At 39.4% G+C, this 27,109-nt stretch overlaps 1 protein-coding gene across 1 annotated transcript; it reads right to left on the bottom strand.

Annotated features, from left to right (window-relative positions):
* Positions 1-390: 390 nt before the first annotated feature.
* On the bottom strand, positions 391-25,670 carry pard6a (par-6 family cell polarity regulator alpha). Its single transcript, XM_041997544.1, has 6 exons — positions 25,169-25,670; positions 21,113-21,335; positions 8,049-8,338; positions 5,733-5,858; positions 4,669-4,868; positions 391-3,952 (listed from the first exon to the last, which is right to left on the bottom strand). The coding sequence occupies exons 1-6, from the start codon at positions 25,289-25,291 to the stop codon at positions 3,631-3,633; spliced, it is 1,284 nt and encodes a 427-aa protein (XP_041853478.1). The 5' UTR covers positions 25,292-25,670; the 3' UTR covers positions 391-3,630.
* Between the last annotated feature and the right edge of the window lie 1,439 nt (positions 25,671-27,109).

The following is a 27,109-nucleotide window of genomic DNA, read 5'->3' as shown; positions in this document are numbered from 1 at the left end:
AGGGTCTCTCCCACCATAGTTGCCCCTGGAGAATCAGGAGGAAAATTAAAACCACAGATGATTCTTGCCTGGAAACCACGGCATGGACTCAGGAAGACTTCCAGAAATCCCTGTCTGTGAGCACGCTTCACCCTGAAATCCACAAATGCAGGTTAAAGCTCCACCACGCAAAAAAAAAGCCAAATGTAAACAGGATTCACTTCACATTCAAATTCAAAATGAGCTAATCTTTTTCATGAAATGGTAAAATGTCTGTTTCAAAGTCTGACATTTTGTTTTTGTTCTACTGGAAATAAAATATGCATTGAAAGAATTAGTAATTAAGTGCATCCTGTTTTTTACATTTACTACATCATCCTCAAAATTCTTATCAAGAAAGAAAGACAAACATAATGTTCAATAATTCTTTATTAGAATGATAATAATTTATCTGCTCTCCAGATGACAGTTTAGTGATAGACAACAACAGAAAGCAGCTTTTTCCAGGCTGCAGCGTCCACTTCACATTTGTGGTGCTCCAACATCACACAGGACTCTCACCCAAGCTTCAGAAAGGCACTTCCTTTGTTTTCTAACAGAATGTAGAGTCAGGAGGACATCACGTGTCCAAACATCCCATAACCTGTGATAAACCTGTAGCAGAGGTTTTACCAGCATGACCATCAAGAGCATCAGGTTTGTGGTTTACTGTGGACATTTTTCAGCTGTCTGACATCAGTAGTTCACCGTCTGACCAACCTAAAACTTTGTTTTATTTAAATGGTATCAAACTCATCCAGGTCACATGACAATTAGTGACAGAACGTCAGATGTATGTAGACATCAACATTAGTCCATTGGATATGGATCTTAATGAGGACATATCTTTTGCTGTTTCTGCTGAACATTCAAACTGTCAACATTGCATCACAGAGACCTCGGGTCTTCAGGGGCCCCTGGAGGTTCAGGCCAAGCCCCCCCCCTCCCAATGTCCTCCCACAAAACATCTCAGATGACAAGAATAAGAAAAATAATCTCCATATTTTACACATAATACAAAATGTTCTGGCATAAAAACTTCTCCCAGATAAAGAAAACCATTAATGTTACATTATTTTACTTTTATGTTTCTCTTTACATTATGATACGTTTAAATGGAACGTGTGTGTGTGTAAGAATGGATTTTGTTCGGGCAAGTAAACATGATTTAGAAGAAAAATCAAGTCTGATCTGATCTCACAGAAACACACAGAATGACCACAATCTGTAAGACACACATGATGCAGTAAATCACATCTTAACACTGTAGAATTAACGACACTGTAGTCCTTACAGAAGAAAACACACCACGCGGAATCTTGCCTTGGTAGCAAATCTGTTTGGGTGGGGCACTGTTATATGAAAAACAGCATATGGACACAAATGAATCACAGAGGCAGGAGGTGGACAGGAAACACCGTCACCATGGTAACCAAGTCTGTGGAGGAGAAGCTCCACCATGTCATGTTGTGTTAATGATTTGTGTTAATTTCATGTCTTTCTGTGAGACAAGACTGTAGGAACATCTGTCAGGTGAGGAACAGAAAATGAGTTCAGACTCAGAGATTTAAACAATCCTCTAAGTTCAGTGGAAACCTCGCTGTAGATCACCAGACCTGAAAACTCTCATTATTAGTTTTAAACACCTCCAGCTGTACTTCAAACCGTCAGTTATTATGTGACATTTATTCAGGCTGACAAACTAAAGTATGTTGATGAAATCCGAAGCAGTAAGTGTGACGGAAGAAATGCTGGGTATGATAGTCTGAGTAAAATAATACCCACAGAGCTCCGAAACACACACTCAGTTTCTCTGACCTGCTTCAGCAACATTCAGAATCACAAAAAGTTCATTTTATCTCCCTCAATCTGTTTTTAGAAGAACACACTGATCCAGTGAGCTCTGACTGACGTCTCACTTTCAGCAGAACTAAAAAAAAAACTTTTGTGTGATGTTTAACTAAATGTTCACTTTATTTCATGCATTTAAAAGATTCCCATAAATACTCTTATTTATTAGAAATAAACTGTTGAAAAGGGAACAATGATTTTTGGAACAAAGACCCTAAAGATATTTTGCAGAAAGTGAGTAAATGAGTGTTTGGTATTTTGTTTCTTTGACTTTTGGAAAGTCTGTTTATTTCCCTTTTAAATGAAGCCACATTATGAGGATATGCATTTGTGGGATGAGCAGCAGAGTTGAGTATGTGTGACCAAACAGGCCTCAGTAGCATGCAGAGCTTACAGGTCCATGCTCAGATGTACCTGGGATACTAGAAGCTCAAAACATGAGTCAACAGCAGAATCAGCCATTTGGCAGAGAAGATTTGGACAGTTTTTATGAGAAAAACACACATACTCAACTCTGCTGCTCATCCTACAAATGCATTGTCTTTACAAATATGCCTCCAATAAAAGGGAAACAGATTTTCCAACAGCATTAGATTTATTACCAAGAAGGATTGTTACAACAAAGAAATAATTAATTAACACTTGTTTTCTGACTTTTTCTGCTAAATTTTGTTTTAAAAAATTCTTATACAACACAAATAATGTCACTTAGTCTTAATACCACTTCTCACTGATGTTAATTTGTGGATTGTAATTTTCTTGTTCCAAAGAATTGGTGAATTATGGTATGATTGGGACACAATTACATAAAATTTATGCTCCTTGATAAATAACGTGAGGCAGTTTTACCATCCGGCGCCTCCTGCTGCCGTTGCTACCAGCAGGGGTTAATGAACTGATGGAGTAACGAATTGTGTTTACAGACCGATTCTTCATGCTTCATCTTAGCCTCATTAAACCTTAATCTGACGTGCTGTAAGGCGAGTCGTGAGTTAAGCTATTATTGTTAATAAAACCCTGTGCTCTTGTGCTTTTGCAGAAATGATTTAATCTGCTGTAAAAATAATCTTCATGGAAACAGACTGATGGATGTCCTTCTGAGACAACAAGCAGTTTCCACCAAAGCAGCAGGAGCTGGACATGAAAGATGCTGATGTTCACCTGTTTTTATCACAACCTCCCCCCTGCACACCATGTGGTCTGTGACACCGCCAGACAGACGTCAAACCCACTCGGTTTTAGATTAAATGAAGTTCATGATAACATCTTCTTTTTGGGATTCTTTACAAATGCTTTTGGACACATGAATTCTCTGAATATCTTCATCTTAACCTGAATTATGATTCTCACCTGTTGCATTCTATAAGCCGGTTTTAATCAGTTTAAGGGGAAGTATGAATCATTTCTATAAAATTATTGTAGTTTATTGTTGTGTAAGAACCTGATGCTTTACATGTTACCAAAGCTGCATGTTGCTGCACTGTGAAGCCTGAACGATGTGAGAGCACCGAGGTAAGAAGCTGAATGATGTCTAGGTGATCCGGTCTGTAATTAGGTCAATGATCGAGTCTGTGATCCGGTCTATGATTTGGTCTATGATCCAGTCTGTGATCCGGGTCTGTGATCAAGTCTGTGGTCTGGTAGCAGGATTCAGGAAGAACCTGCTAAATGTGTGTAGTCATGCTCATCACAGTGAGTCTGGAAGATTCTGCAGTCCTCAGTGATGCAATGTAAGCATCTGTATCGTCATGGTTACGGTAGTCACAGTGTTATCACATTGCCATCCTCTCTCATGGTCTCTTGGCTGCTACTGGCTACGTGGGCGGGGTTTCCGTTGCGTGACGTCATGACGGCGCTGTGATTCAGAGATGCTCCGATGCTGGTAGGCAGTGAGACGCTCTGAGGGAGGGGCCTCCCCACAGCGGAGCCGTGGAGCCCTCTGTAAGGTGAGTCTGTGTTCAGGTTCATGCTGTTCCTGTTAGATACCGGATGGGAGTGGTAGGGAGTTAGAGAGTCGTTCTCCAGGATGAGGTCACCGTCATCATCATCATCATCATCACTGTCTCCCTCAGCGATGCTGCTGCTGCGGTAACAAAACGACAAGCAAATAATCATACATGGAAGATGTGTGTTTCTTTCTCATTTGTTTAGTGGTTAAAAACAAATGTAAAAATAATAATTTGATTTCATGATGAAATTTTCACTCCTCATTTAATGTGTCATAATCGCACCGTAAATATGTTATTTAGTGAGTAAAACTCACCGTGATGTCTGTCTGAAATACTTCATAGTTTTTATACTATTGTTTTATACCATCATTTTTGTTCTCTTCAGACACACATAGAACTTTCTGCTCACTTGTTGATCTTTGGCTGCTGCTGATTGGACATTGCCGTTAATCTAAGCTCTCTGATTGGTGGAAAGTTTGAAAGGAAGTAACTCAATACTTTTCAGGTCAAAACCTGCCTGGAAAACTCCCGTAGATCACCTAAAGAGTAAGCTACCCATCATAATTTACCCCACAGAGTTACACACTACCATTCCTGAGAAGCTGTTGACAATATAAGCGATAACACTCAGATCTAGTGGAGTTTTAAGGGTTAAAATCCAGACAGTCCATCTGAGCTCCTCCTCTGTTTGTTTACCATCATCATCCAGGATCTGAACCCTCGCTGTTTAAAGAACGTATTTCTAATGTCTTTATTAGTCATGTCTCAGTGAGTTGTGAATAGAAATCATGACATCAATTCATTCAGTTTACTGTTATAAAAGTTCTTTAGACAAATTCAGACATCATACCTGGCAGTGAGGGGGTTGCTCTGAGAGGCGGGGCTGGGGGAGTCATGTGACAGAGCGGAGCCCGTGGATCCAGCTGAGCCCACTGAACCAGAGTTTCCCATCGACATCTTGCTCCCACGATGCACCACGTTGTTCCTCTGGTTAGCCGGTTTCACCGTCACGATGAGATTGTGGCTGTTGGCCACCATCATGTCCGTCACCTGAAACGACAACGTCCACCTCATCAGTCACAGCTTCAAACGATGGAAATAAAAAGAACATTTTACTTCCTGCTGTTCTTCATTCTCCCCATAAAAAAGTAAAATGTTGGTTCAGGAATATCTGTAAAAAAGGTTTAGGTGTTTGGTTTCAGCTCCCACAATCTATCAAATGGAAAATAACTCACGGTTTGTGTTTTCTGTTTAATAAAAACAGTGACATCTTGTAATCAAACTGGAATTTAGAGGGTTGTTATTATCGAATAATTACATATTTGATAGTTTTGTTTAGGACTAAAGTCAACTGGACGATCTGAACCAAAAATTTGGAAAAATATTAAACTGTAGTGTTTTTTCTGTTTTATTTTTTTGTTTGTTTGTTTTATTTTAAAAGTGTTTGGTAGAGGATTTTCTTGTCCACTAATTATCCAGCATTCAATTACACATTTGACAATAAATAAAAAAACAACTAAACCTGCATCAAAATGAATTTAGTCTCAAATTTGTTGAATGCCTAAGACTGATCTTTCGCTAAAATCTCCAGCCACTCAAAATCTATTAAATGCAAAATAACTCACTTTTTATGTTTTTCTTTTTCATAAAAACAGTGACATCAAGAAATCAAATGAGCATTTAAAGGGTTAAAATGCTTGATTAATTACAGTTTAATTATAAATAAAAAGCGGTTTTTGGGAGAGGACTTTTTGTCCACTAATGACCTAAAATGGATGGTAAATCAAAGTGACCCACTCGGGTTAATACAATAACGCCAGCCTGTCAAATGAAGTCAGAAAATGCAGCTCGGAAAGCTTCTCCTTTGGTTCGTGACCTTTAATCCGACTGTGTCATTTCTCTGTATTTGTTTACCTGATCTAAAGATTTTCCAGCTACATCGATGCCGTTGACCTCGAGAATTTCGTCATTGACAGCCAGCAGTCCCGTGCTCTCTGCCACTCCACCACGAACCAGACGAGATATGAACACTCCTGGAACCTGCAGGAAAACAGACGGAAAACATTCCCACTTCCTGAAATGTCATGATGTCACTGATTATCTCTGCTTCTGCTTCTTTTCAGTGAGGAACATCAGATACTGTCTTCATTTCCAAAACAATGATGTGAGCTTGTACCATCTGTACTGCTGATGGAAAACATAACCGGCTTCTCCTGCACAGCGGTCAGCCATAACATTAAAACCACTGGCAGCAACATTCTGCTAGGATTCTGACTCATATGGACATATAGAAAACTTTTTATAGCGTAGTCACAACCCCAGCATGGCAACAGCACCACCTGCACCCCCACCCCACAACCTAAATGGCTGAAGGATCTGGTACCAAACACTTCAGAACATCCTCAGATGTTTAATTACCAGGTTTTCAATATAAGATGGGTCATTATAATGTTCAAAAATCTCAACTAAAAGGAGACGATCAAACATTCAAATATATTGTATCGTGCACAGTAAACTTTTATCAGTTCCACCTTGTGGGTATCAGGCTGGACCCCTTCTTCTTTCAGAACTGCTTTAATTCTTGGTGTGATAGATGAAGCAGGTGGTGGAAACCTTCCTCAGAGGTTTTCTCCATATTAACATGACAGCATCACACAGTTGCTGCAGGTTTGTCGGCTGCATCCATGGTGAGAATCTCCCGTTCCACCACATCCCAAAGCTGCTCTACTGGACTGAGATCTGGTGACTGTGGAGGCCGTTGGAGTCCAGTGAACTCATCGTCATGTTCTAGAAAGCAGGTGGAGATGATCTGAGCTTTGTGACATGGTGCATTATCCTGCTGGAAGTAGCATCAGAAGATGCTACACTGTGGTCATAAAGGGATGGACATGGTCAGCAACAATACTCAGGTAGGCTGTGCTGGTTAAACCAGACCATGTTGGTACTAAGGGACCCAAACAGGGCCAAGAAAATCTCCCCCCACCATTACACCAGCAGCAGCCTGAAGCGTTGATCCAAGGCAGGATGGATCCATGTTTTCATGATGTTTCCAGCAGATTCTGAGCCGAGCATCTGAATGTGGAGCTGAAATGGAGACTCATCAGACCAGCAACGTTTCTCCATCTTCTATTGTCCAGTGTTGGTGAGTGTGTGTGAATTGTAGCCTCAGTTTCCTGTTCTTAGCTGGCAGGAGGCACCCGGTGTGTCTTCTGCTGCTGCTTCAAGGCTGGACGTGTTGTGTGTTCAGAGATGCTGTTCTGCTTAGCTTGTCTGGAACCAGTGCTTATTTGACCTCATGTTTCCTTTCTACAATCTCCTACCAGTCTGCACATTCTCCTCTGGCCTCTGACATCAACAAGACATCTTGGTCCAGACAACTGCTGCTCACTGGATATTTTATTCAGGCCATTCTCCGTAAACCCTAAAGATGGTTGTGTATGAAAATCCCAGTAGATCAACAGTTTCTGGGATACTCAGATCAACAACCATGCCATGTTCAAAGTCACTTAAATCCTCTTTCTTCCTCATTCTTGTCATGATTGCTGCTCTGCAGTGATCACTGTCTGCAGGAACGTCCACTTCCTCTTCAAGCTCATCTGTTCCACCTGCCCTGATTACTCACTCTCCCCACCTGCTTCCCGCCCTACTTAAACACACTCCAGTCTCTACTTCCCTGCCAGACGGTCAACATAGCTAACCCTGATGATATCCAGCATGTCTGGAGCCCTTTTTCAGGATCCTGCACCCCACAGCGTTTTAGGAACTTGTTGCCACTCTCTTTTAGACTGTTTCCGGATTCTGCCCTGGATTCCCCAGTTTCAATAAATTCATTCCTTGTTTAATACTCCATCACTGTGTGGCTGAATTTCCAGGTCCCCTGTGACAACTTATTACACATTCTGATGCTCAGTTTGAACTTCAGGAAGATGTCTTGACCATGTTCACAGGACAAAATGCACTGAGGTGCTGCCATGTGACTGACTGATTAGACATTCATATTAACAGCAAGTTGAGCAAGTGGCCCTAATAAAGTGGATGGTGAGAGTAAAGTATTACATACTAATAACTAATAACTAATCACTAATCACTAACAGTCATCAAGATGTTCTAAATGATTGTCAGTTAAAACTGATTTTTGTGCTCAGAAATTAAGTTGACTGTAAGACTCCAGACTTTTTAATGTTTCTAACAGGTATGAGGACAGGTGAGGAGGTGGGATAAGAGTCGTACCTTCTCTACACCCTGTGGTGTCACCCTCACGCTCACTCCATCACGGATGTAGAAGCCAAGGGGTTTCTTGGTACCATGCTTGTGAAGTCGGACCCGCCTGTGAGTCTCAGGTAAGATGTCCACATCGATGATGGATGAGATCTGCCTGAAGTTTTGCGGGTGGCCAATCATAATGCCCGATTTGTTCTTCGACTGGAAGGAGCCCGAGCCGGTGGAGCGAAGTGCTGTGAGGCCCAGCCCCTTCTTACGCCTCTGGAGGGAGTTGGAGGCAAAAACTCCAGGTTCATCATCTGAGATAGGCGCACAGAAGAGGAGTTAGAGGTCAATAACAATCACACACTATCAGCTGCAGTGGCATCAATTCATAAGTTAAGACATCAGTAAACAACCTACAACCAGGCTGACTTACGCTGACTTATCATCCCTTCAGAGTATCCACCCTGGTTTATTTAAATAACCGGAGGAACTCTAGGCAGAGACTCTTCAATTAAAATCAGTCCAAAATATTATGTTATGGATCATATTTCATAACTGGTTCGTTTACAGTGAAAGTGCTATGAGAACAGATAAACATTTAAACTAGAAACACTCCGAGAACGCAGACCTCCGCCAAGCCATAGGGTCAAACCCCCCAAAGGCCCAACAACCCACCCAGTATATCACATATTCTGAACCTTCTGGATCACCAGATCCAGAATATCAACATGATCTGGGTCAAGCGATGTTGGATTATAACATCTATCATGACTTTTTTTTTTTAACAATGATTGCAGACATTATATGATGAGTTAGAAGCTGTAATGACAAACTTATTCGTATCTCCCAATAGTAAAGAATCCTTCAAAAAATTCCTGGATCCAGGCAGTGATCCAGATAACCCCCAAAATGTAATCGCTTGGTCCTTTAATCCATTTCTGACATTTCCTGAAAATTTCATTAAATGAATGAGGAAGACTCAGATGGGGGAGAAATGATCAGCTCCTCTTACTCCTCTTACCAAGTTAGGAGTAGACATGAAAACATGCTGAAGCAATATCCGTCTCTGGCTGCAACTGGAAGGTGGCCTGTTGTGGTGTTTTATAACGTTTTGGGCATCGCTGCACTGAATTCATGAGTCCTCTACAGGAGCTGCACCGATGCCAGAATGACATGTGTGATACAATAACTCAATATCAGCTGACATCCAGAGCTCTGTTTCATTACTTTAGCATTATATCATGCTTTTTCTAATTATTTCCCTCAAATAATTGAAAAAAACCCAATATTTATCTGTCTATCTATCTATCTGTCTGTCTGTCTGTCTGTCTGTCTGTCTGTCTGTCTGTCTGTCTTTCTTTCTATCTGTCTGTCTGTCTGTCTGTCTGTCTGTCTGTCTGCACATTTAAAAAAATATTTAATTTTGGAATATTATAGCTGATAAGTGAATGTTGTAAGCATGTGTTTGAAATTTTCTTTTTGAAATACAAACCCAAAGTAATCTTACAGGCTAATTATGTATTTATTTATTGAAGCTGTCTACTTAAATGATAAAAATGAATGATAAAAAAAAATCAGTTTTGTAATTCTGTTGCACTTGTAGCAATTACAAATAAAGTTCTATTATCAAAGTGAAAAAAAGACCTCTGTAAAAACCACCTTTACTGTTAATGCTGCATTGGAACGGTGTTAAAATGACCCCTCTGGTGGTTCTGCAGCGTATAGGAATGCTGGCGGTTCTAGTGTTAAAATAACTTCCTGGAAGCCCAAAAATCTAATCAGTTGTTCCTTATTCCTGAAACTTTCATCATAATCTGTCCTTTACTTTTTGACAGACAGACAACGTTGAAAACATCTCCTCTGCCTTGGCAGCGGTAATAACATGACGTCATTTTTATACATAAACACAGTTTTAATACACAGATGTGGTGTTTGGACAGACCCTGAAACCCTTAACTTTTAAAACCTGAGGTCCTCTCAGGAGGGGCGTTGAGAGCAGATGGTGGCAAACTGACCTCTCCTGAACTAAGATGAAGAAATTACCAGATTTTTTTCTATAAAATTATCTTGTCTTATCCTAGAAGAATTTTAAGTAGTTATTTATTTTAATAATCCCAGAAATTCAGAAAACAGTCATATTTTATTTTATTTTATTTTGTGAATTGGTTTTTATCAATTTAGAAAAACCAAGAATTTAAATTTAATTTATTTTAATCATCTCATAAATTTAGAAAAAACAGAATGGGCAATTAGTTAAAAAAAAAATGATCTCAAAATAAGTGTCTGTACTAAAACCTTTAATTTAGTTCTGTTTTTACCTCATCAGAGTTTATTCAGCAGAGATGATGTTTCGTGCTGTGATCTTCTATCATTCCACAGATATTTTCATCCTGAAAGCGATTGTCTTATTTTAAGGCCTGAAACTTTTTCATCTGTACCATCTTCATTTATTGTTCACCAGTAACACATATACTGACACTTACACACATCTCCCTTTACTATGACTCCAAACGTAATCAAACATCTTGTGGTTGCAGAGAAATACTCATTTTATTATGGAGACTCATTTTCAAAGGGTTGGAGGGCTAAAAGGGTTAAACATCACTATAGCTCCATGTTTGAATGGTATGATCTTAACATGAACATTTTAAAATGACTTTCACCACTTTAAAAGTAATAAATCAACTCAAGTGATTCAGAGCAGCAAATAATGTTTCATGCTTCAAAACATGAAAGACACCATAAAATAACACAAGCAATAAAAGGGAATATCTGCACTACCAGTCAAAGGTTTGGACACATTTTCATATATCAGGTTAAATGGAAAAGTGTGTCCAAACTTCTGAATGAAACAAAACACAGTGCTGGAAGGAATTGAGGTAATGCCATCAAGGGTAATTAAAGGGTTTGATAATGAATTTCTAAGTTTCTTAGAAACAAGAATAATTGATTACGTCTTTCTCCAGATGTGGAAACTGACAGGTCATCCAGGTTTTTATGTCTCCGGCTTTTTTAAGGCTGCTGGGTGTTATTAACAATCAGAAATGTTGGCCATGTTTCCTGATCGTCCAGAGGAAGCATGTATAAAGTGAACAGAAATGATCCAAGACAGAACCCTGAGGAACACCAAAATGAACTGTTGTAACTGGAGGAGGCACATTATAAACATGTAGGACGTGGAATCTATCAGATAAGTACCAAACTGAGAGAACGCTGTCAGAGGCAACCAGGAGATCAGACCACGTTTTCTATTTTTAGTGAAAACTGTAAAGTTTAGTGGCTGGTGTCCATGTGACACGACTGGAAAATAATTCAGAGAATGATGAGATGTTGATGCAGGAATCATTCCTTTACCTTGATTTCAGATTAATATCAGAGGCTTATGTGGGATTAATGGAAACCTCTTTATCTGAGCATGCTTAGGAGGGTCTGGACATAAGACTGAGTCTGAAGCAGATTTAAGTTTTAATCTCAATCTGTAATCCCACTGTTGTCCTTCAGCACAAGATGACTGTCTTTGTCTCCTCCTCAGGGTGAAAGCATGGAAAAATCTGTGACCTGGAAACCCGAGCAAAGTCAGACTGGTCCCCAACAACAACAAAAAAACAACAACAACAACAACAACAACAAAAAAAAAAGTGTGTGTGTGTGTGTGTGGGGGGGGGGGGGGGGGGGGATTAATTTAGAGATTAATTTTTATTAATTTATTAAATTAGTTTCATGAACCAGAAAAGTAGAACAATAAATATATATTTTTAAATAAAATAATTTTGTTAATTTGGAAATAATTTTTTATTTAATTATCTCAAAATACATTTGAAAAATCCAAGAGACTGAGAGGTGGAGGGATGAGCAGGGCTTGTAGATGGATCGTGAACACATAAGGATGAGAATGGGAGCAACATGACAACACTAAGCTCATATCATATGACATGTTTAACGTCGCCTTACAGACCTATGATGGGTCGGGGGGTTTGGAACAGAGGAAGGAGTGGGGTGAAGATGGCTGCATCACAAAAAACTCCACATCCTTCATAATGTGGGAAAACTCTCCTGTGAACATTTATATTGAGCATATTTGTTGGAATTTGGTCCTGAGGTACTTTAACAGCGTCAGAAAAACAAATTCAAAACCTTTCGCAGGAGAATGTTGAGAAAAGCGTAGACAAATCTGAAACCAGCGACGGGATTCAGAGTTTAGGATTTAAACTATGTGCAGAAACCAGCCACAGTGTGCTTCTTTCATGTCACATGACTCTGGTAGCCTATCAGATGTCATGATGTCATGATGTCATGACGATGATTTAAGTCTCGTGTTGATGATGTCAGAAATCTGGACACACTGTTCCACTGAATCCTCTGAGAAATGTGTCCAAACCTTTGAGGGTTAATTAATTCTATAAACATTTAGAATTTATTTTTCTATCTACCTTATTTTCATTTAATTTACTAATTGATAAATTTAGTTATTTTAAAAGCATTTATTTGTGCTCATGAGTTTGATTCATATTTGTCTTACACTATTACAACTGTGTCATTTTCCTTAAAGGAGCAAGAAGTAGTAATATTAATACTGATGAAAAAATACAAATGTTGGTATCACGTTTTACTTTTTCTTTCTTTAGTGACATGAGTCCCAAATCTTTCTTCTAGAGAAGGTCTGAGCCTGAAAAACTACACCTGGTTTGAACCAGCAGGTGGCATTTGAGTTAAAATAACAGAAAACGTGTTTTTATGTTATTAAGTTATATAATGAAAAACAAGCAAACAAGCAAACAAAGAACAAACATACTTTTGGACGCACTAGCCATTTAATAGTTCAGATAAACATACCTGCTGCTTTTCTCCAACTTATCTGTCCACTGTTGTTCCACCAGACTCATAACAAAGAAGAAAAAGTAAAACCAGAAAGCAGCATCATCACACACTGTGATGCAGGCTGAATGTGTAGCAGAATCACTGAGGAAAGCTTCTCTGCTGGAGACAAATACCTGACATGCTTCATTCCTCAGACCGCATTCCCTCGCTGAGTCTGTGTGTGTGTGTGTGTGTGTGTGTGTGTGAAAACCTGACTTCAGACATATTATGGAAACTTCCTGTAAACCCGAGGACAATAATTTTTATCTATACAGTCAAGAGTTCAGGCTTTGGATCAGAATCAGGTTCAGGTTCAGGTTCAGGTTCAGGTTCAGATTTAGGTTTAGGGTTCAGCTGTGATAGTTAAGGTTAGGGTAAGGAGCTCCGCATGGTCAATACAACCAGACATGTGTGAGGCATCTTCATTAACCCAGTTCAGGTTCAGGATTACATAAATACAAAATAAATAGAGTCAAAAGTAAAAAAAAATTAAATAAAAAAATTGGAATGAAAATAAATAATTAAATATCAAATAAATAGAAATAAGTTAATAATAAATTAATAATATTAAAAATAAAGAATAGTTAATAAAATAACTAAATAAAATAATTATATAAAATAAATCAAATAAAAAAAAATTGTAAAAATTTGCAACAACAGGCACAAAAGTTTTATGTGGTATTAAATGACAGAAAGCAGCATTAGTAGCATTTAGGACAAGTCTCATACACGTCCTCCTCTTACAGAGACAGGACATGTCTCATACATGTCCTCCTCTTACAGAGACAGGACATGTCTCATACACGTCCTCCTCTTACAGAGACAGGACATGTCTCATACATGTCCTCCTCTTACAGAGACAGGACATGTCTCATACACGTCCTCCTCTTACAGAGACAGGACATGTCTCATACACGTCCTCCTCTTACAGAGACAGGACATGTCTCATACACGTCCTCCTCTTACAGAGACAGGACATGTCTCATACACGTCCTCCTCTTACAGAGACAGGACATGTCTCATACATGTCCTCCTCTTACAGAGACAGGACATGTCTCATACACGTCCTCCTCTTACAGAGACAGAACAAGTCTCATACACGTCCTCCTCTTACAGAGACAGGACATGTCTCATACATGTCCTCCTCTTACAGAGACAGGACATGTCTCATACATGTCCTCCTCTTACAGAGACAGAACAAGTCTCATACACGTCCTCCTCTTACAGAGACAGGACATGTCTCATACACGTCCTCCTCTTACAGAAACAGGACATGTCTCATACATGTCCTCCTCTTACAGAGACAGGACATGTCTCATACATGTCCTCCTCTTACAGAAACAGGACATGTCTCATACATGTCCTCTTCTTACAGAAACAGGACATGTCTCATACACGTCCTCCTCTTACAGAAACAGGACATGTCTCATACACGTCCTCCTCTTACAGAAACAGGACATGTCTCATACACGTCCTCCTCTTACAGAGACAGGACATGTCTCATACATGTCCTCCTCTTACAGAAACAGGACATGTCTCATACACGTCCTCCTCTTACAGAAACAGGACAAGTCATACACGTCCTCCTCTTACAGAGACAGGACATGTCTCATACATGTCCTCCTCTTACAGAAACAGGACATGTCTCATACACGTCCTCCTCTTACAGAAACAGGACAAGTCTCATACACGTCCTCCTCTTACAGAAACAGGACATGTCTCATACACGTCCTCCTCTTACAGAAACAGGACATGTCTCATACACGTCCTCCTCTTACAGAAACAGGACAAGTCTCATACACGTCCTCCTCTTACAGAAACAGGACATGTCTCATACACGTCCTCCTCTTACAGAAACAGGACAAGTCTCATACACGTCCTCCTCTTACAGAAACAGGACAAGTCTCATACACGTCCTCCTCTTACAGAGACAGACGGAGCAGAGACAGTCTGGCCCACACCAGTCAGGTTCTATGGCCTGGAGGGACAGACAGAGCTAAACCCCGTCTAAACACTGAGACAAACACAGACACAGTCCAGCCGGATGCTGTGAGACAGAAACATTAAGACCCTGAAAATATGGGAGCAAAATCTGAACATCAGGACCTCATGGAGCCGCTTCTTCCCTCAGGCTCCGCAAGTTCTGAATTCATCCAGGTTTATTTCTGACTTGATGATCTCATTAATGATTAACTGTGTTTATCATGAGGAACTAAATCTGTAACTTCTCTGAAGATTAAAATGAAAACAACCTGATGTAAACCAACAACAGGGAGGGTCGTTGGGCCTCCAGCATCACTGCTAACCAATGTGAAAATTCTCCAGTGTCACTGATGGATTCGTGTGGTTCAAGGTTTCAAACAGACAGAAATCCTCTTCCTCTTCACCTTTATACAGCGTCCTTCATATCTCTGCTCTTCTTTGTATAAATATTTGATTTCTCCTCCTCTCATCATGCTGCACACAGATATTTTCAGCCACCTCTCTATCCAGAACTCTGCAGCAGCGTCATCCATCAGAGCTGGAACATATGATTCCTCTACAACACATGTTCATACAAACATGTTCACCACCAGTTTCAGTGTTATTTTAGAAAAACTGACTACGGATCTACAACAGAAAACCTCCTCAACACAGATTTGATATCAAAGTATGCCGGCTTCTTTTCTGTCAGCTTCAGCGTTCAGTCTGTGCTTCTGCTACCTGGAACTGATCAAAACGAGCAAACTGATGCCACCATGGGACAGATAATTTTCTGAATCATCTGCAGCAGACTGTTCAGACATTAACTTGCAAACTGTTTACACCTGCTTGGAGACATGTTGCTTTACATCAGATGTGTGGCTGTCTATGATTGGCTGTTTCCTCCCTGCTCTACATATGGAAAAACACACACCTTTCATCAACCACAGACACAGTCAGGGAATGTAGGAAAACACGAGAACAGCATTTTCCGTTTTAGAGTTTCTGCTAATCTCTCCACTTCAAGCAAAACACAAAAACAAGGTGTCAAATGAAAGCAGAGACTCTGCTCTTTAAATGTCTGTCTCATCACTGTGGGAAAAAATCTCTGGAAAAAGCCCAATTTCCCTTCGTCTGAGACGCATGTCGGGGACCTTTATGACAAAGATGTCCAAGGAATTTAACATATGATCAAAGTAAAAGAGGATAAAGTGATGTGTGATGCTGGAGACGTTTAAAAAGTGGTTGAACTGTCTCCAACACAAACATGCACACAAAAAACTTTTGATTTGTGAGAAGCAAAAAGTAAAATATTAAATTAACAGCAAGTCCAGGATTAACGTGGCCGCTCACAGATTACATTTCCTCTCAGTCACTCATGGAAATCTGAAGTGAACATCTGAAATGTCCTTAAACAGGAACACGAAGCATACTTACTGGTCTGGAACAAACACACAGATTAGTATGAACAGGTTATTTTATATCAGCTGATATTTCTGTTTTCTTCAGTAAAATCAGCTACATCCTAAAAAAGATGTAAAAAAAAGTTGTTTCTATTTCCACTTTTGGCCAAAAAATGATCAAAAAAACACATTTTGTGTTGTGGTTGATGGTTTTTGGACGAGTTAACCCTCGTTTCCGGAGTCCGGAGGGAAGTTTAGAGTTAATCCTATTTTTCTTGCCTGGTTACTTGTGTTTATAAAAATAATAATTAAGGTTGGGTCAGGTGCCATTTGCTTTCCCCAGCACCAGCCTTACTGTTACAACAGAAACACGGCCTAAACTGGAAAATAAAATAAATATTTGTGATTAATACTAATAATTAAAATTTTTAGTGAGCAATTCTTACCTAAAAAAAGATATAAATAGACAGAAGATGCTGAACACGTAAAGAAATCCTGACTTAGGGAATTAGTATTTTTTTAGGGTAAAAACTTGGCATTTTGCTCATTCTCTCCTCTTCTCCTCTCAACCAGGTGCAATAGATTAAAAAAAACTTTTAAGTGAGTTTTTCTTTCCTCTTTCTAACATAACGATGCAGTCAGGTTCAGAGTAACTGGATTCTGTGATAAAGAGGCAAACAGCTGCATTAGCACAACAGATAGATTATTAAATGGTTCTCCAACAACTTGTTAAGTTCTTGTGTGTTACAGCAAGAAACATCTAAAACCTGCAGGCCGACAGGCCAAGCGGTCCAGAGCTGGACGTCCCTGCATTGGTGTGTAGCATTTTGTCCATTTTCTCATTCAGAACAAAAAGCTAAATACTGTAATATTTGTTTAGAAAAGGTCCAGATGGGTTTTGCTTCATTTATAAAACTCTTAATTGAGTTAAATATTAGAAGCATACTAATCTGAATACATTTCCATATTCATCTGCATGCTTACAGAGGTCTTCCAGCGAAGGGACAGAGCAGTGGTCAGTTTAAGCTGATGATCAGCACTGTTACAAAATACTGAAAGATAAAGTAGAGATTTCAAATTCCCTGGATACTATGATGCAGTGATCTGAGCAGAGCAGACGGCAGACAGGCGTTGTGGGAAATTATTCACTACAACTAAAAGTCGTTTACGAGAAAAATGACTTGTTAACATCTGTGGTACATCAACGCCTACACAGAAGCTGCCTCTAAATGACTTTGTCCTGAAAGTATCTGACTACTTAGCCCACAGCCAAGAATAAATGAATAAAATCTCAAAGCTCAATGTAAATGTTGTTGAATGATGGTTCTCATTTTCAGGTAGATGATTTAGTTCAGGAAGACACACACACACACACACACAAAAAACCCCACTAACTTAAAGCTCTGCTGTTTTAACCAGTGAACAAAAAACCTGACCAGCTGTTCTTCTACTCTCAGGTCATCAACTCATTTCACAAATGCAACGAGACAAACTAACATGATAATAAAACTGTTGTTTTGGTGACGTGTTCTTATCGCTTCATGCCTGATGGCTGGTCTGCTCCTGACCTAAGGTCCAGCTGCTAACAGCTGACCGCCAACCACTGAGGGAGATGCTCAGAGGTTTATTTACAACTAGTTTCCATCTCATCACTGACGAACATTCAAACAGAGCCAAATGTACTGCTATGAGAGCTGTTTGAAGGACGTTTACTCAGCTATTTTTTTTCTGAAACCTATGAAATACGTCCTCTGTATTAATGTGTTCATGTAGCATGAACCTCTCCAGAGAAAACAAACAGCAGCTCAAAGTGTTCACGTTGATGTGGAATATATCAGGGATTGGACTTGTGTTGGGGGATAAGGTGATTAGATGAGTAGATTTGTGAATTTACCAACTCATTTCCTAATCCTTTCTAATGATGGCGCAGTCAAGACAGAATTTCATTAAGAAGAATCTAAGGGGCCTTTAACCAGTATCTACATGTTTTAGCTGGTACACTTGAAGCATCATTTTTACCCACACACAAAAGTGTGTATTCTTTTTATCTGGTTCTGTTGCCTGTCTTACTTCCCCCTGCTCTCTTCCTCTTCTTCTGCCTTCCAGACCACTGAGTTAATCTGATTAAACTGCCAGCTGTGGGTAATTTTGAACAATAGCTGCCTGCTATGCAGCAGATTAACATCATTGCATCATGACTTACGCAAGACGCAGAGAAACAGCCAGAAAAAAAAAAAAAAAAAACACACTAGGGGACCACAGGACATGGGGTTGGAAGGTGTGACCCATTGCTGGTTAATGTAAAAAATAAACACATAGATGGTAGACATAGCAACAAGGTCATCAGAAAAACTCTGTATAAATACAGATAAAACTAAAACTGGGAAGACTTGGAAAGAAATCCAAAATACAGCTCTATAATGCAGAAGCTTTGCTATCCCATCTTTTTATTTTAACTCAATGTATAGAGCAGTGATTCCCAAGCCTGGTCCCTGATCATCTGATGGTTAAACTATTAAATATAATTCACCCACAGAGTCACGCACTACTGTTCCCGAGAGGTCGCTGACAGTATAAGTGACAGTTAATATAAAAGATCTAGTGGAGTTTTAAGGATTAAAGCAAATTGTTTCAGAGCATAAAACAAAAGATGATGGAAATAAAGACAAATTGGAAACAAAAACAAAAGGGAAAGAATATATGACTAGTAAAATGCTAAACATCTATCTCCTGTTGGTTTCACAGCAGTTCTGTATGAATGAGGTGAAGCTTCATTCTGTGAATAACAGAGCCGAGGCCTCTTCTCTTCCTGTTTCACACATCAGCACCCTGATTGTCCTCTCACGGGTGTAATGAGCAGTGCAAATCCAACCATAACAGACAGGAACTTAAAAAAGTTTCTAAAAAGTGCTGCACCTCACCGTATATCCAAACACCTGAAATAAAACATTTGGAGTAACACGTCCTCTCCCAGCTGGCTGACAGTTGGACCAGTGCAGGCATATCTAGCATATTCAGACACGTTTCGTCTCTATTCATAGAAACTGACAGACCAGTTCAATGCACTCCAGTCCAGTTTATAAATACAACCTATTTCACTCCAGTTCAACACAACTGTTTCACACACTTCCAGGTCATAAGACGCTCAGAGTTGTTACTGCTCTGAATTCAGAACCTTTTGTGCCTGTTGTTCCACAACACAACACTACGCATAAAATGCTGACTTTTCTGAGCCAGCGTCCCTCCTCATTGTGAGCTAACACTGGGTTGTAAATAGAAGAGGAGAATATGCTGCTAATGGGAAGGTGGGGAGGTCCAAAGATGAGAAATGCTGGGGGAAGAGGAGGGGTGGTCTTAACTGAAATGTATAACTGTTGCTATGACTGACACAACTACTGTATCAAGAGCTGGGTTACAGCAAAACAACCATCTGTCCAGAAATAAACCAGAACACTATCCCAACATATAGCCATGGTTCGCTTCACGTCCTGTTTGGCATCTTCTGAACCGGTTTTAACTGGCTGTGATGGATGTGCTTACTTTATTTGAAAGGTCTTTACAAAGCTTAGTGAAACCTGAACTACACTTCAGGGTCATTCATCAACTGTTTCTATGCACAGACGTGTCTGCAGCTCCTGCATGAGAACATTCGCCTGCCAAGTGGAATTTACCATCATAAAGTAAACAAACTGTAGCGTCACTGGTTTCAGAACTTATAAAAGACACCTGCAACAAACAGGGGAGAACTTATTATTACTGATCTGATGTTATCAAATAAATTGTTCACCCTGAGCTCTGCTCAGTCATCAGACAGCTGATCAGACTGGTGAGATCACAGAGAGACTTCTGATCAGAAACCACGTCCTGAAACCGATCCGGTTTGATTTCTGCCATTTTTCCAGTTTATAGTTTGGTGCTGGGTGATTGAATGATCTCTTTCTTCTTAAATAAATGTAACAAAGATCTCTCCTCAATCATTTTCTGCTCTCCTTCCTCTCTGCAGCGTTTAGTTTTTTATTTTCAGTTTAGCTTTTCTTTTACCGTTTGTGGTATCAGAGGATTGTTAAATAATATTTATCTCAAGCTCTTAAATTTCACAAGTGAACTAAACACAGAAGTTTTTTATTCAAACTTAGCAGAAATGAATTCTTTCTTCTTCTCCATCTCTCCGAGGAGGAACACCAGTGTGACTTTAAAGGGATGTTAACATATCTGGTTAATGAGGGAGTTTCTACATGTAAATGACCATGAACGGATCGAGCAGGTGATGTAGAACAGGTGGGATTCATCATGAGATGATTACTGACTAACCTGCTGCGACTGGTCTCTACATGGTTAATAAACATTTTTTTTGTACTTATGAACATTTTAAATTTCATTTATAGGATGAACTTAAGGACAGTTTCTAAAAACAACTGATAAATGAGGGTCCTGGATTTTAGGAGATGCTGTAGCCAAAACAGACGTAAACCGAGCTTTGAACTGAGCTGAATGGTTGCTTATTTTAGAAAACTGAACATGTAGTTCAAATGTTCTGGCTCTAAAAACACCTCCAACTGTGACCCTGCAGAACTTCAACAACACCTGCACCATTACACAGACTGAATCCCTGGATGACCGTGTGTGTGAACGAGCAGCGTAAAAGTGCTCAGAATGGTCAAAAACCAGGAAAACATTATATAATAAATACCATCAGAACCATTTACCATGAAAACGTAAAGCATTAATATCTCAAATTCCATTAGAGTACCACATTATACCAACTCAGAGGTGATGGGCAAGAAATGAAGAAAGATTCTCTAAAAAAGTAAAAACAAAAATCCCTGTGTGCTGTTTAGATTAGCGCTGCTTCTCCCACCATCTTACCTTTCTTGGTAATAATGATGCGGAGCAGAGGACTGGCTGACGACACTGCTTTGTGGAAGTTGCCATCGTTGTTGATCGGAAGCAGGTCTCCGTGGATGTCTGCATATTCCAGCAGCACGTCGATACCATGGATGCGATGGATGGTTTGGAGCAGGCGGTAGAACTCCTGAAAGCCACCCGGGCCGTTTCTTTTCAAAGCAAAGCGACGATATTCTGCCTCAAACTGTAAAACAGAGTACACACACCTCAAAAGGTGTTTCCCCGACAAGAATTTCTCTGAAAAAAAACTAAACAAAACAAAAAACTAGCTGTTTAATAAATTGGAGATCTCAAAGTAAATTACAGCAGTCTAATATTATCTAATATTAGTTAAGTGGATCTAACTGTTCTCACTACTAACACTAAATATTTAAATTTCATAACACAACTATCAACTGTAAGACTCTGTTCAGTATTCTTAAACATAGAAAACAAATTAGACACAAATTATACACAGCTAAATGAGTTCTCCTGAACACACCAGCACCAACATCCAATTCAAGCAGCGTTAGCTCAGGAAAAAATACAGCTGCTACTTTAAAGGCTTGTGCTTCAGGTCCAGACCAGAACAACGTGATATGAGAACAGTCTGTTTACCATTTACTATTAAAAAAGTTCGAACAGGGCAACAAAAGCTGTAAAAGCAAGTTGTTGTAAAAATTAAACATCTGGAGGAAATGCTGCAAATTATCAGAGGAATTATCAACAGATCAGAAAAATGGGTATAAAAACACCACCTGACAGGCTCTCAGAAGTACAGGTGGACAGAGGTGCAGAAAGCTGCAGCACTGCATTAAAACCAGATGATTTTCTACTGGAAACCACTGCATGGACTCATGAACACTTCCAGAAATCACTGTCTGTCAGCTCACCCTGAAATCCACAAATGCAGGTTAAAGCTCCATCATGCAGAGAAGAAGCCAAATGTGAACATGATCCAGAAACACCGCCGACTTCTCTGGACCAGAGCTCATTTAAAATGATCTGAGCATTATAACATACGCAGATATTTCTTATCTTCTTAATATTTGTAAACAATACCAATAGCTTTAGACTATTTCTGTTCTATATGTGACTTCCAACTGAATTTATGATCTAAAATTACTAGTTTCATATACTTTTTCAGTTTCCACTCCATTTAAGATTAATTTAGGACAATTTGCCCATTTACACCATCAAACACCATACATTTGGTTTTACTTTCATTTAATGATAACTTATTGATATCAAACTATTTTAACCTGATTAACTGTTGTCATCAATTCTTTGTTATCTGGTCCTGTACAAAATAAATTTGTGTAATCTGCAAATGTAATGAATTTAATCTTATTAACTACTACACCAATATCATTAAAAAAAAAGTATAAATAACTTAGGTCCCAATAGCGAACCTTGTGGAACACCACAAGTTACCTTTCTAAATGTGATACAGTATTACTAAATCTAATATACTGAAATCTATTATTTAATTAACTTCTTATCCAGTTTAGTGTACCACCTCGTACACCATAACGCTCCAATTTCTGTCAAAATGTGCTTTACACAAATCAGCAAAAGCACCTACATTGTATTCTTACTCATCTATAGCTGTAGCTTTTTTTGGTTTCAAACATGTCAAACCACTGTAACCGCTCAGATACTTCCAGATACTTTTCCACGTGTTGAAACTTGTCGGCCTTACGGAAGCCGTGTGGCTGTTATCAGCTTCACCGTGAGGAAAACATGACCGTAATCTGAGCTGAGATCAAGTTAGATGTGTTTACACACTCGTCCCAAGGCCGGAAATCTTTAACCTGATGACATCTGCAGAGCTGATCTCTGGCATGATGCAGCTGTTCTTCTTTTAACTTCTGTTTACTTAAAAAAAAAAAAAAAAAAAAAAAAAAAAAACTTTCGGATGATGGAAACTACCAACAATTAAATTTAATTAAATTGTCATATACAAGTTACCTTCCTTTAAACAGGCAAAAGCTCTTGGAACAAACACATCTGCTATGTAGCAACACATTGATCCAATGATCATTAATCCAAACTGATATTCTGGATCAATCATAGATCCGGAATTGTCTGTCAGATGTTCTCCAGAAACAACATGTGAAATTTCGTTTCTATTTTCTTTTTTCTAACAACAAAAATGTCTGGTGAGGAAAACGTTGATAACTAAAGGTAACTGATAAAGTCAGGCTGTAATAACCTGGTTATGATAACATGAACTACAGGTTTTTGTTAGAGACTTTAAACATGAGGAAGGTTTACATTATATTCTGATTTAATGTCTAAAAAAATTTCTTTCAGCTTTATTTTTCATGCTGTGAACATTTTAAAGCTCAACATCCAGAATCTTGCTCAGTCTGGTCTGGTTCCAAGAACAGATTGCTTTCATTTACATTTCTGACTGAGCGTAAGGAAAAAAATAGATTTTGATATTTTAGTTGGTTTTTGTGAACTGATTTGAATGGAAGTCATTTTGTTAAATCAGATGTGACATCGTCTGAAATAGATCCATGGATGTTGAATCCAATCCTGATTGTATCAAGACAAAATTTATAATGTCAAACATGTTTCATCTTCTATTTAATCCACAGACTGTAAAAGATTTCAAGGTTTCAACTCACTCAAACACCGAAACTGGGTGGTTTTTATATTTGCAAAAGTTGACGTTTAAATTTTAACTAAATAGTATACAAGTTACCACGGTGAAAGTAATTAGATTTTGTATGGTTTCATGAACTTCAACAACAGGTCAGATTCAGTCATGTTACGAGAACGCGATTCAATTTAACCTGTGATCATGTACCGAAGAATAATGGTCTCGCGAAATTATAAGATCACGCGAGATCATACAAGACCTCAAACATTTCAGAAAGAGGGAATCCAAGGACCGCGCGGTTTAAAACTGTAACGATTTATCAGTCATCTTCTTTTAAAATAAAAGTTACATTATGTGTATAAAGTTATCATGAGTTTGTTTCTTATTTTCAGAGATAATTATTTCCACTGCAGCAGGTTCGGGTTGGTGCTTTGTCGCCTCATCCCAGTTCATCTGTGTGTGTTTCAGTTGGGAAAACGCGTCACCCACTTGCCTTTGGAGTTGGTGGTAAGGTGGGTAATAAATGTTTGGTGGTAGTTGGAAAGGCTGTTGACCTGCACCAAAACATTTATAAGTTGGACCAACTAAAATAAACTTATTTGGATAAAGTAACTGTAAATATATATAATAATCCTCATGTTTCTGCTACACCCGCTGTAACGCCTTTAATGTTTTATGTAAAGCACTTTGTTTTGTACATGAAATGTGCTGTAAATCTAAACCTGCCTTAACTTGCATAATGTTAAAATAAAACAAATGAATCCCGTGTTTTTAAACGTGTATTCACGTATTTTTATTGTATTTTATTTACTGCTGATCGAGGTTTCAGATCGGATTCCGAAGGAAGTTTTGTAAAAATGAGAAGTTTAGGTCTGTCTCATTCATCACAGCGGTAACTGTAAATGTGGAAGCTGTTTAGTTTGATTTGAACGCAGTAAGGATACAATTAGCTTAATCACACATAGCTTACTATATGAACTATAATCTGACATTTTAACTGGTGTTACGGTGTGACAGCTCCAGCTGTAGCTTACATGTCGTGTTAAATGAACTAAATGACAAAACCATAACATTTACTGGTCAGAACCGACACCACTGGAACCAGAACCAGCAGCACGCGGCCGGAGGAGGTGAAGCCGTAAGGAAAGAGAACCGGGGATAATTCAGCCCGGCGTGGCGGTGATCCAGCCCGGTGAGGAGGAGGTTCAGCTCGGTGAGGCCGCCGATCTGCCCCCCTCCCGTCACGTTTACTGTATTCTACTGTGTGGTCCAGGAATGAATCATTTTGGCTCGAAAACAGGCTCGTTTGATTGTAAGCGGAAGCGTGATTTACTAATCTTATATGATCCCGAAGACACTGTAACCCAGCTGCGACACGAACCCCGCCCTGTGTTCTGTTTACCACCGAGCTGATGATCGGGACTCACTTTGCTTTTCACCTCTACCAGGTTATCGATGTGTTTGATGGGCGTCCGGAGCTGCTGCAGCTGCTGTCTGTACATCCTGCTTCCCGGTCCTCTGCTCGGCGGAGACACTGCGGATAAAACCATCCAGCGGAACACTGGCGGTCGTCTGCTCCTTGGTACCGGTGTCGGACAGGATTCGGAGCAGAAACGGCTGCGGGAGGAAAGGCTTCAGAAAGCCGCTGCGGCGTTTCTGTCGCCCGGTGTCAGAGCTACTGTTGTTATTCCCTAACACACATACACGCATTACACTACACGCGCATGCGCGTGCGCACACACAAAGAAACGCAGCACAGTGAGCGTGACAGGTGGAGTCCGGTAAATCCGGAATGGGATGTGAGATGCCAGTGTTACCCCCATCCCCCACCTCTACGGGACGGAGGACACAGCAGAGGGGGCGGGACATGGCACGAGACTAATAACACCAGAACATCAAAATACCGGGTTTCTCAAATCCTGGATCTGCCATCCCCTAACCTTCTGGGGCCCAAATCTAACAGAACCAGAATCTTCCACACATCATCACCTCACCTGAATGTACGTCACCTGCTCCACACCCGACTCTCACTGTGATGTGTGTGCGAAGTTTCAGCTGGAACAGGAATGAAACCCAACCTGAAAGACTGGCCTTTCAGTCCGTCTGAAACACTCCACCAGCCTGTCATAATACACACACTCTAAAAACACACTCATAACACACACTCACCTTAACACAGGTACTGAAACCAGTTTCTGATCTCGAGCCTATATGAAATTATCACACAGCTTTACTGACTTTGATTTATTTTATTTCGCTTCTTGAAATATTGACACCAGACTACAGTGTTTATTTCTAGTAATAAAGATGTAAGAACAATTCAGCTGAACAGTAACTTTAGGAAAAGAAAGGACAGTTTTAACCTGCAGGTTTGTATTCATTTCACCTTCTTTGGAATATAAAATGGAAATTTAATCAAGCTTTCTAAATGAAATAAAGATACAGAGGAATGTGTTTTTTGTTTGTTTAGCAACTACATGGAGCATTTTTGATCAGATTGATAGGGATGGTTTAAACCTTTTCATGATAGGATCAGCAGGAAAAAATAACCACGTATACACTTTTTCCAATGGTTTCTGTGGTATTTGTTGTGGGTTTTTGAAGTTTGAGAAAACCTGATCCCTGTGGATGCCATGCATGGATGCAGTGCTGGCTGGAGAAAATGACAGCCTTTAGAAATCCAGAACCAAAAACAAGATAGAGATCAGGTTGTGGAAAAACGCTCGTGAGCAACAGTTTGAGATTATGAGTTAATTTTCCATAATAATACTAAAACAGTGCACTTCTATTTTGGTTTAGCTTTGTGTGACATTTTAAAAAACATACATCATTTTAAAATACTAGATAAGCCAGAGAATACAGAACAAACAAACACAAAAACACATCCTATTATGATCTGTGGGTTTTGGTAGTTTTGTCATGTTATGTTCTTCTTTGTGTTAGTTTCTAGTTCTTTCGTTTGTGTATTCTCTTCTGCTTGCTGTCATTAGTGCACCTGGTTTAATTTGCTCTTTTACTTCACCTGTACCTCGTTAGTGAATCTGCGTGTGGTTTCCTCTTCACTGGTCAGTTTATTGTAGTCTTCATCTCATGTTTCGGTCCTCGTCACCGCGTTTGGTTCATGTAATGATTAAAACCTTGTTCCTGCACCAGTCAGCCTTCTGCCTCCTCATCTGTCTGTATTTTGGTCCTCGTCTTTCACATCTCGCAGCTCTGACACCCCGATGGTCCCTTTAATGTCTCTTTATTCTTTATTTCATTAATTTATCTATTTGATCCATTTATTTATTGTAATTTATATTTATTGCAATTCATTTTATGTTGTTCTGCAGCATAATGAGCAGCTTCAAGTAGTTAGGGCAGTTTTT

This window comes from Melanotaenia boesemani, chromosome 10 (assembly GCF_017639745.1).
Source record: "Melanotaenia boesemani isolate fMelBoe1 chromosome 10, fMelBoe1.pri, whole genome shotgun sequence".
In the NCBI taxonomy this organism is placed as follows: Eukaryota; Metazoa; Chordata; class Actinopteri; order Atheriniformes; family Melanotaeniidae; genus Melanotaenia; species Melanotaenia boesemani.
This window is presented reverse-complemented; position numbering and strand designations above follow the sequence as displayed.